Below are 12,260 nucleotides of genomic sequence, written 5' to 3' on the forward strand. Positions count from 1 at the left end.
CACACACACACACACACACACAAATACATGGAAGCTAAACAGTGCACTGCTAAATAACCAAGAGATCACTGAAGAAATTAAAGAGGAAATTTAAAAATGCACAGAAAGAAACGATGCTGAAATGACAGCACAAAACCTATCAGACACAGTAAAAGCAGTTCTGAAAGGGAAGCGCACAGCAGCGCACTCTCACCTCAAGAAACAAGAAAAAGTCTCGAACTAACAATCTAACCTACGGGAGAAAGAGGAGAAAGAAAACCCAAAGTCAATAGAAGAAACGAAATCACAAAGATCAGACCAGAAATAAATGAAATAGGAAACAAGACAACAAGAGCAAAGGTCAATAAAAGTAAAAGTTGGTTCCTTGAGAAGGTAAACAAAACTGATAAACCTTCAACCAGACTCCTCAAGAAAAAAGAGCGAGGACTCAGTAAAATTAGAAATGAAAAAGAAGACATTAGCATTGACACCACAGATATACAGAGGATCATAGAGACTGCTATAAACAACTGTAATCTAATAAAAAGACAACCTGGAAAAAATAGATAAATTCTTGGAAAGATACATGCTTTCAAGACTGAACCAGGAAGAATTAGAAAATATAAACAGGCCAATCACAAGTAGTGAAATTGAAAATGTGATTAAAAATATTCCAACAAACAAAAGTCGAGGACCAGACAGCTTCCCAGGCAATTTGAACCAACTTTTAGAGAAGAGATAACATCTATCCTTCTCAAACTCTTCCCCAAAAGTCTCAGAATCACAAACACTTATAAATTCATTCTATAAGGCCACTATCACCCTGATACCAAAACCAGAAAAGATATCACACAAAAAAAGAAAATTACAGACCAATATCACTGATGAACAAAGACACAAATATCCTTAACAAACTACTAACGAACAGAAGCCAACAATATATTAAAAGAATTATACATCATGATCAAGCGGTTATCCCAGGGATGCAAGGATTCTTCAATATATGCAAATCAATCAATGTCCATATTAACAAATTAAAGAATAAAAACCATACGATCATCTCAATAGAGGCAGAAAAAGCTTGTGACAAAATGCAATAACCATTTATGATAAAAATTCTCCAGAAAATTGGCATAGAGGGAACCTACCTCAACATAATAAAGGCCGTATACAACAAACCCACAGCAAGCCATCATTTTCAATGGTGAAAAACTGAAAGCACTTCCCTTAAGATTAGGAACAAGACAAGGATGCCCACTCTCACCACTCTTATTCAACATAGGTTTGGAAGTCCTCACTATGGCAATCACAGAAGTAGAAGAAACAAAAGAAATCCAAATTGGAAAAGAAGTAAAAGTGTCAGTGTACGCAGACGACAGGTTATCACACACAGAAAATTTGAAAGATGCCACTAGAAAAACTGCTGGACCTGATCAATGAATTTAGTAAAGTTGCAGGATACAAAATTAATACACAGAAATCTCTTGCATTCCTTTATACTAACAATGAAAGAGCAGAAAGAGAAATTAAGAAAACAATCCTGGTTACCATCAAGACAAAAAGAATAAAATATCCAGGAATAAACCTACCTAAGGAGCAGAAGATCTGTACTCACAAAACTATAAAACACTGATGAAAGAGATCCAAGAGGACACAAACAGATGAAGAAACAGACCATGTTCTTGGAGTGGAAGAATCAATTTACAGTGAAAATGACCACATTATGCAAAGCAATCTACAACTGCAGTGCAATTCCTATCAAATTACTAATGGCATTCTTTACTGAATTAGAACAAAAAATTGTATAATTTGTATGGAAACACAAAAGACCCCAAAGAGTCAAAGCAATCTTGAGACAGGAAAATGGAGCTGGCTCTCTGACTTCAAACTATAATACAAAGCTACCGTCACCAAGACAGCATGGTACTGACACAAAAACAGAAATATAGACCAACAGGACAAGATACAAATCCCAGAGGTAAGATATGGGCACCTCATCTTTGACAAAGGAGGCAAGAATATACCTGGGAGATATTGAGAATATGGAGAAAACATAGCTTCTTCAATAAGTGGTGCTGGGAAAGCTACATGTAAAAGAATGAAATCAGAACAATCCCTAACACCATGCACAAAAATAAACTCAAAATGAATTAAAGACCTAAATGTAAGACTGGACACTATAAAAGTCCAGGTTCAATGCACGATACTGGATGCTTGGGGCTGGTGCACTGGGACGACCCAGAGGGATGGTATGGGGAGGGAGGAGGGAGGAGGGTTCAGAATGGGGAACACATGTATACCTGTGGTGGATTCATTTTGATATTTGGCAAAACTAATACAATTATGTAAAGTTTAAAAATAAAATAAAATTAATTAAAAAAATAAAATAAAATAAAACTGCAAAAAAAAAAAAATTCTTAGAGGAAAACACAGGAGAAACACTCTTTGACATAAGCCACAGCAAGATCTTTTTTGACACACCTCCTAGAGCAATGAAAAGAAAAAGAAAAAAAAATCAAATGCTATATAATTAAACTTAAAAGCTTTTGTACACCAAAGGAAGTCATAAATAAGACAAAAAGACAACCCTCAGAATGGGAGAAAATATTTGCAAACAAAGCAACAGACAAAGGATTAATTTCCAAAATATACAGGCAACTCACGGAGCTCAAAAAACAAACCACCTAAGCAAAACATGGGCAGAAGACCTAAATAGACATCTCTTCAAAAAAGACATACAGATGGCCAAGAGGCATATGAAAAGATGCTCAACATCACTATTAGAAAAATGCAAATTAAAACTACAATGAGGTATCATCTCACACCAGTCAGAATGGCCAGCATCAAAAAAATTCTCCACATCAATAAATGCTGGAAAGGGTGTGGGGAAAAGGGAAGCCTCTTACACTACTGGTGGGAATATAAATTGATACAACCACTTTGAAGAACAGTATGGAGGTTCATTAAAAACTAAATATTAAACTACCATATGACCCAGCAATCCCACTACTGGGCATATACCTGCTGCTGCTGCTAAGTCGCTTCAGTCGTGTCTGACTCTCTGCGACCCCATAGACGGCAGCCCACCAGGCTCCCCCGTGCCTGGGATTCTCCAGGCAAGAACACTGGAGTGGGTTGCCATTTCCTTCTCCAATGCATGAAAGTGAAAAGTGAAAGTGAAGTCACTCAGTCGTGTCCAACTCTTTGCGACCCCATGGACTGCAGCCCACCAGGCTCCTCCACCCATGGGATGTTCCAGGCAAGAGTACTGGAGTGGGTTGCCATTGCCTTCTCTGGGCATATACCTGAGAAAACCATAACTTAAAAAGACATATATACCACAGTGTTCACTGCAGTACTGTATACAATACCCAAAACATGGAAGCAACCTAGATATCCATAGACGGATGACTGGATAAAGAAGATGTGGTACATATACACAATGGAATATTACTTAGGCATAAAAAGGAATAAAATTGAGTCATTTGTAGTAACGTGGGTGAACCTAGAGCCTGACATACAGCATGAAGTCAGTCAAAAAGAGAAAAACAAATATTATATAGTAACACATCTATGGACTCTAGACAAATGATAGTGATGAACCTATTTGCATGGCAGGAACAGAGATGCAGACACAGAGAATGGACTTGTGGGGGGGTGAGGGGGAGGAGAGGGGCTAACTGAGAGAGTAACACCAATGTATATGCCCTAGCATGTGTGAGATAGAGAGCTGGCAGGAAGCTGCTGTCCAGTACAGGGAGCCAGCTTGGTGCTCTGTGATGATCTAAGGGGAGCAATGGGAGGGGGCAGTGGGAGGCAGTCTCAAGAGGAAGGGGATATATATACACACGCTTATGGCTGATTTGCACTGTTTTATGGCAGAAATGCTAAGGAAGAAAAGCTTCCATGACCCTGGAAGAAAAGCTATGACCAACCCAGACAGCATACTAAAAAGCAGAGACATTACTTTGCCAACAAAGGTCCATCTAGTCAAAGCTATGGTTTTCCAGTAGTCATATATGGATATGAGAGTTGGACTATAAAGAAAGCTGAGCACCCAAGAATTGATGCTTTTGAACTGTGGTGTTGGAGAAGACTCTTGAGAGTCCCTTGGACTGCAAGGAGATCCAGCCAGTCCATCCTAAAGGAGATTAGTCCTGAATATTCATTGGAAGGACTGATGCTGAAGTTGAAGCTCCAATACTTTGGCCACCTGATGTGAAGAGCTGACTCATTGGAAAAGGCCCTCATGCTGGGAAAGATTGAAGCCAGGAAGAAAAGGGGATGACAGAGGATGAGATGGTTGGATGGCATCACTGACTGAATGAACATGAGTTTGAGCGAGCTCCAGAAGTTGGTGATGGACAGGGAAGCCTGGTGTGCAGCAGTCCATGGAGTTGCAAAGAGTCGGACATGACTGGCAACTGAACTGAACTGGAATGGCAGAAACCAAGACAACACTGTAAAGCAGTTATAACCCAATTTTAAAATTTCCATAGGACTATTTCAATTATCTATTTCTTCTTGTGTGACTTTTTCATATGGTTTTCTAACATTTGATCAAGTTGTTGAAAATTTCAGAATTATTACCATAAAATAACTTAGTCTCTTAAAAACCATTTTAGGAAGATACATAAATATTTTAGTTATCTGTACTCACCCACAAATCATTAATATACCAGCATACAACCAAACTGTTACATGTACGTAATATAATACCATCACCCACATCTCTCTAATGTTGACATCCACTTAACAAAAGGAAATAAATTGTTATCAGACTTCTCCATGAACCTGCCAGAGTGGTACAGACACACACTCCTCAGGATGTGCTGTAGAATAAATGCCAACTTATCAGTAAATGGCTGCTACTATAAGGACTCATCTTTAACAAAGTGTACTGATATAGCTTAGGCTACTTATTTCTTTCCATTTCTAAATTTATAAATCAAACTCCAAGAAGAATTCTGACACAGAATGGTCTAACAACAAGATATGAATTCCAGACCTCACATGTGCATGTCTCAGATACATACCTACCAGTTCTCTGGTCTTTTTTATTTCCCACAAACACTGCAGGAAAACATATCTAGATTTTGTTACAAATGGGAGCACAGACAACTTCTACAGCCACACCTTGTTTTATTGCACTTTGTTGAGGTTGGCAGATATTCTTGCATTTTGTACAAATCGAAGGTTTTTGACAACCCTGCATCAAACAAAGCTTTCACTGCCATTTTCCCAACAGCATCTATTCACTTCATGTCTGTGTGGCATATTTTGGTAATCTTTGCAATATTTCAACCTTTTTCATTACCATCTTAAAGGAAACCAGTCCTGAATATTCATTGGAAGGACTGATGCTGAAGCTGAAACTCCAATACTTTGGCCACCTGATGCAAAGAACTGACTCATTTGAAAAGACTCTGATGCTGGGAAAGACTGAAGGCAGGAGGAGAAGGGGACAACAGAGGATGAGATGGTTGGATGCATTACCGATTCTACGGATATGAGTCTGAGTAAGCTCCAGGAGTTGGTGATGGACAGGGAAGCCTGGTGTGCTGCAGTCCATGGGGCTGCAGAGTCGGACATGACTGAGAAACTGAACTGAACAGATATATGCTATGGTAATCTTTGATCAATGGTCTCTGATGTTACTACTACTCACTGAAGGCTCATATGATGGTTAACAATTTTTAGCAATAAAGCATTTTTTGCCTCAAGTATGTACATTTTTAAACATTATTCTATTGCACACTTAACAGACTACAGTATAGCGTAAATATAACTTTTATATGCACTGGAAAAACAAAAAATCTGTTAGGTCACTTTATTGCAATCATGCATGCATGCTAAGTCGCTTCAGTGGTGTCCGACTCTGTGCAACCCCCATGGACAGCAGCCCACCAGGCTCCTCTGTCCATGGGGTTCTCCTGGCAAGAATACTGGAGTGGGTTGCATGTTCACTTTATTACAGTGACCTGGAACCAAATCCACAATATCTCCTAGGCATTCCTATACATAAATGTACATGAGGGTCTTAAAGAAAATATGAATAACCCAAAGTTTAGTCAACCTTATACAAAGAGATGCAAGTGTCTCTGACTAGTGAGAACCCCAGTATGGTTCTAAGAGAGGGCATACCCAGATATCCAAAAAAGCAGTCACATAACTCAGGTGTGAGATGACTAGTCTATTTCAGAATTCAAGCATCCAACAGAGCCACAGTCCTGGACACCAAGAAACATGACAGGGGTTTTGGGCAGGTTTAATCACGCTCAGGATGTGTGATTAAACACGACTCTATGGAAACACCACAAGGTGTTCAAGAACAGCCCTCTTCTTGTCATACACACCCTTTCTACTTTGTCTTCCTTGGCCCAGTCACGGGCATGAAAATAGGAGGGAGGAGGATGGGAGGTCTGAAGAGATGACGTCTAATGAGACAGCATCAGGGCCTAATGCAATTCAACCACCATCTCCGAACAAGACTAAGTACCACAAAGGACTGACCTGTGACGTCCAGGCGGAAGGAGACCTTCTGACCCCCGGCCTCGCAGCTGTACTCCCCAGCGTCTGCCTTGCCTGCCTGTTGCACCACCAGCCGCCTGGTGCAGCCCTTGGCTTCCACACGCACTTTCGAGCTGGAACTCAGCTTCTTGCCGTCCTTGTACCACGTCACCTCCATCTGGGCCTGGGCCACCTCGCAGTTCAGCGTGGCACTCGCCCCCGCCACGGCCTGCACTTCACTGCATGCCGGCTGCTCCTTGGCGAACACCACCGAGGGCTCTGGGGACAGAGGCGGATACACAAGGTCAGAGACCCCATCTATGTCAAGATGCAACACTAAGGAAAGAATGATTAAACAGGGGGCAAGAAGACAGGAAACTTCTCCAGGCTTTGCACCAGTTCTGTGACCTAGAGAAACTCCACCACCTTCTCAGCAACAAGCAACACAATTTATTTCTATATTCCACCCCTGATCTGTGGAGGCTGTTCCATTGAGAAGCTGCGAAAGAATTCTCTCACGCAAATCTTCTAGAAGAAGAACTGCAGAGTCCTCAACCTTCCTATGGGAGGCCAGAGTCCTTCCCATACAGCTGTACAGGGCACGTTCTCATCTGCAGTGAATGAGAGCTCCTGAGGCTCCACCCTAACCACACTCTCAGTGCTGTCAGCTGTTAGCAACCTGATGGGAGTGAAGCTACACCACTGTGGCTATCTGTTGCATGGTCCTAATGATTCACAAACTGAAGAATATGAGTTTTACAGTTATTCTGTAGTTTAACCTTCTGTGGTTCAAGTTTTGTACAATTTTCAAAATTTGCAGTCTGTTTTTTCCAGATTCATTTAGGAGCTCTTTATATAATTAAATGTTATATTGTGTTGATGGTTCAGTGCAGTTCAGTTCAGTTGCTCAGTCATGTCCAACTCTTTGTGACCCCATGGACTGCAGCACGCCAGGCCTCCCTGTCCATCATCAACTCCTGGAGTTTACCCAAACTCATGTCCATTGAGTCAGTGATGCCATCCAACCATCTCATCCTCTGTCATCCCCTATTCCTGCCTTCAATCTTATTCCCAGCATCAGGGTCTTTTCAAATGAATCAGCTCTTCACATCAGGTGGCCAAAGTACTGGAGTTTCAGTTTCAATATCAGTCCTTCCAATGAACACTTAGGACTGATTTCCTTTAGGATGGACTGGTTGGATCTCCTTGTGGTCCAAGGGACTCTCAAGAGTCTTCTCCAACACCACAGTTCAAAAGCATCAATTCTTTGGTGCTCAGCTTTCTTTATAGTCCAATTCTCACATCCATGCATGAGTACTGGAAAAACCATAGCTCTGACTAGACAGACCTTTGTTGGCAAAGTAATGTCTCTGCTTTTTAATATGCTGTCTAGGTTGGTCATAACTTTTCTTCCAAGGAGTAAGCGTCTTTTAATTTCATGGCTACAGTCAGCATCTGCAGTGATTTTGGAGCCCCTCAAAATAAAGTCAGCCACTATTTCCACTGTTTCCCCATCTATTTGCCATGAAGTGATGGGACCAGATGCCATGATCTTAGTTTTCTGAATGTTGAGCTTTAAGCCAACTTTTTGGCTCTCCTCTTTAAGAGAAGACTACACATGGACATCACCAGATGGTCAACACCGAAATCAGACTGATTATATTGTTTGCAGCCAAAGATGAATTAGCTCTATACAGTCAGCAAAAATAAGACCGGGAGCTGACTGTGGCTCAGATCATGAACTCATTATTGCAAAATTCAGACTTAAAGAAAGTAGGGAAAACCACTAGACCATTCAGGTATGACCTAAATCAAATCCCGTAAAATTATACAGTAGAAGTGAGAAATAGATTTAAAGAACTAGATCTGATAGACAGAGTGCCTGATGAACTACAGATGGAGGTTCATGACATTGTACAGGAGACAGGGATCAAGACTATCCCCATGGAAAATAAACGCAAAAAAGCAAAATGGCTGTCTGAGGAGGCCTTACAAATAGCTGTGAAAAGAGAAGTGAAAAGCTAAGGAGAAAAGGAAAGATATAAGCAACTGAATGCAGAGTTCCAAAGAATAGCAAGGAGAGTTAAGAAAACCTACCTCAGTGATCAGTGCAAAGAAATAGAGGAAAACAATAGAATGGGAAAGACAAGAGAGCTCTTCAAGAAAATTAGAGATACCAAAGAAATATTTCACGCAGATGGGCTCAATAAAGGACAGAAATGGTATGGACATAACAGAAGCAGAAGAGCTTAAGAAGAGGTGGCAAGAATATACAGAAGAACTGTACAAAAAAGATCTTCACGACCAAAATAATCACGGTGGTGTGATCACTCACCTAGAGCCAGACATCCTGCAATGTGAAGTCAAGTGGGCCTTAGAAAGCATCACTACGAACAAAGCTAGTGGAGGTGATGGAATTCCAGTTGAGCTATTTCAAATCCTGAAAGATGATGCTGTGAAAGTGCTGCACTCAATATGCCAGCAAATTTGGAAAACTCAGCAGTGGCCACAGGACTGGAAGAGGTCACTTTTCATTCCAATCCCAAAGAAAGGCAATGCCAAAGAATGCTCAAACTACCGCACAATTGCACTCATCGCACACGCTAGTAAAGTAATGCTCAAAATTCTCCAAGCCAGGCTTCAGCAGTATGTGAACCGTGAACTTCCAGATGTTCAAGCTGGTGTTAGAAAAGGCAGAGGAACCAGAGATTAAATTGCCAACATCCGCTGGATCATCGCAAAAGCAAGAGAGTTCCAGTAAAACATCTATTTCTGCTTTATTGACTATGCCAAAACCTTTGACTGTGTGGATCACAATAAACTGTGGAAAATTCTGAAAGACATGGGAATTCTAGACCACTTGACCTGCCTCTTGAGAAATCTGTATGCAGGTCAGGAAGCAACAGTTAGAATTGGACATGGAATCTCAGATTGATTCCAAACAAGAAAAGGAGTACGTCAAGGCTGTATATTGTCACCCCGCAGAGTACATCATGAGAAACTCTGGGCTAGATGAAGTACAAGCTGGAATCAAGATTGCTGGGAGAAATATCAATAACCTCAGATATGCAGATGACACCACCCTTATGGCAGAAAGTGAAGAGGAACTAAAGAGCCTCTTGATGAAAGTGAAAGAGGAGAGTGAAAACGTGTTGTTGTGTTTATCTGTCCTCCCACTTTTGTGCTCTATTTTTTTCATTTTTTAATAATGTTTCTGGTGAGATTAAGTTATTTAATTAAGGCAAATATATCAGTTTGTCCTTGGTGGTTTCTGCATATATGATCTGTTTAAAAATCTTTCATTATCCAGCGGTCATTAAATAATCTTTATTATCAGATAAAAACTTGTTTTACCTTTCACACAGAGGTCTCTAACCTGCCTGGAGTTAGTTCTTTGTGTGGTAGGAGGTAGATTCCAATGTTATTTTATTTTTCCATATGGTTATTGGCCTTACCATCAATGATGATAAGATCCTGCCTTCTCTACACTTCAGTGTGAGTTCACCATTCCATTCCTTTGGGCTATTTATCTGCATTGAGACCCACTTGTCTAAATTGCTGTAACTTTTTTTTTTTAAGTCATGATTAGGTTGGAGCAAATATCCTCATTTTGTTAAAACTCACTTGGTTCTCTTTGGCCGTTGCAATCAAGTTGTCAATATTCTAATACCCCAAAGAACTGTGATTTGGCATTTAATGGGAAGTGAATGTCTCTGAGTTCCATAGATTGGTATACATTTATTTATATCTGTTTCCTGCCTCTATGCAATGCTTAATATTAATACTTTCACAAAGTCCTCAAGACCTTTTATTGCCATTCTTTTAAATTTCATTTTCCAGTTGTTTGTCTCTGATATATAGATATAGAATTGTTTTCTGTAAATTGTTTTTGTATGCAGTGATGTTTACCAATTCTCTTACTAAGTATAGTAATCAACGTTTCTAGATTTTCTAAATTGCTAATCATATCATCTGCATGTTTCATTTTTATTTTTCTAACTTTTAATCTTTTATTTCCCTCCTTAGTGTGTTATGAATGCAGCATCAAAGTGGTGACAACTGGCTTTCTTATCTTGTTTCCTACTGCAAAGGCAGTGCCTTCAAGGTTTCACTTTATGGATGAGGATAGCCAGTTTTTCTCTATACTGCCAATTATTAAATAAAAGAAGAATCCTTATACTTTGGTAAGAATTTTATGGCAGGAATTAATGCTCAATTTTATCAAGTATTTCTCTTGGATATATGTAGCTATATTTTACTGAGTATTTTTATTCTCCATTTATTGGGGAAATCATATCATTTTTCTTTTATTTTATTGGCATTAAGCTTTCCATCAAATTTTCTACTGATTCTTGTTTTAAACCAACCTCGCACTCCTGGAATATAGCTGTTGCTGTACTGTATTTTCCTCTTAATAAACTGCTGAATTCAGTTTACTATTATTTTGTGGAAGATATTAGCCTTAATATCATCAACAGATTAAACTGTGTTACTTCTTCATAGTTACCTTGTCAGATTTTGGTATCAATGATATGTTCTCTATGTAAGATAAATTAGAGAATGCATTCCATTTTTCAATACTACAGAAGAATCTCTGTGAACATGGGATAATTTCTTACCAGAATACTCAGTACAATTTAACAACAGAGCAAGTAGGATTAGACATTCTGCTGTGAGAAGATTGTTTATTATGGTTCCATTTATTTAAAATTCTGGGGTCTTTACAACTTGCTTGTTTTCCATTTTGTGAGTTTTGACATAGTTTTCTAGGAACTGATCAATTTGCAATCTTCTCTATTTTCATAAATTTTGTGCACACATTACAACAAAACATGGACTAGATTTTGCTACATCTGTGTTCAGGGAGTTTACTTATCCATGTGAAAATTGCTAACCCAGAATATCTAAAGATTTATAAGCCAAAATTCTGCCATAAAATAATTCCATGCATTACTGTGTGGCCAAAATTTTCTCTTATTCTGGTTCAGTGAATTCAGCTATCTCTTGCTAACAGGAACTCTCAAGTGTTCTGGGTAAGAATCTGCCAGGAAAACCCCAGGGGAAAGATATCTTGTCTATCTCAGCCCTGTAGATCAGGTAGAGCCCGAGTAATAGACACCCAGGATCACCAATGGAGTCTGAACACTTGTTGGGAAAATGTGACTGAGCATTATTACATGGACGGTATAAAAGAACTGCCTTTCTCCCTCCAGAATACACTCACTCACCCATGCTTTCTTGGCTCAACACTGACACTAAAGATGGAAGAATACAGGATAAGAGAATTCAGGAAATCAATTAAAAAAAAAAAAAAAGAGCACAGAATCTCTTGGCTATACAGCTGTCCGATCCTCATTGCAAACTATGATAATTTGTATCCCCAGAAAACTCACTTAGATAGATGAAAAAATACATTCAGGTCCTAGGAAAAAACAGAGTATTACCTGATGTCAATCTTGCCAAAGTGATGTACAGACAGCTACATCCCAAAGGCCTTAACTCCATACACACTTTCAAACTCGACTCAGCTTCTTCCCATCCTTATACCACCCACTCAACCTAGTTATGCACTACCCCACATTTCAGCAGGAAAAAGCACCACTTTGACCCACAGCACTCTATATGCCAGATGCTCCTCGAACACCACTGAGGACTAAGCCAGAGGACTGATACACAGGACAAAAGACACCATGAGACTGAGACAGGCAATGAGCACAAGGCCGGGATGGTGCCAGGGAAAGGGAACTTCTACAGGCGTTCTACCAGCCCTC

At 39.8% G+C, this 12,260-nt stretch overlaps 1 protein-coding gene across 39 annotated transcripts in view; it reads right to left on the bottom strand.

The window, feature by feature from the left end:
- Positions 1 to 12,260, bottom strand: part of OBSCN (obscurin, cytoskeletal calmodulin and titin-interacting RhoGEF) — a 230,155-nt gene that overhangs the window by 115,534 nt on the left and 102,361 nt on the right. For 37 of the 39 annotated variants that reach the window (XM_070792362.1, XM_070792374.1, XM_070792359.1 and 34 more), the window contains one exon: positions 6,493 to 6,768. The exons of the other annotated variants lie outside the window; for them this stretch is intronic. In XM_070792362.1, coding sequence (XP_070648463.1) covers positions 6,493 to 6,768 — 276 coding nt within the window. The remainder of the gene's footprint in view (positions 1 to 6,492; positions 6,769 to 12,260) is intronic. 39 annotated transcript variants of the gene reach the window in all.

Source organism: Bos indicus, chromosome 7 (genome assembly GCF_029378745.1).
Source record: "Bos indicus isolate NIAB-ARS_2022 breed Sahiwal x Tharparkar chromosome 7, NIAB-ARS_B.indTharparkar_mat_pri_1.0, whole genome shotgun sequence".
In the NCBI taxonomy this organism is placed as follows: domain Eukaryota; kingdom Metazoa; phylum Chordata; class Mammalia; order Artiodactyla; family Bovidae; genus Bos; species Bos indicus.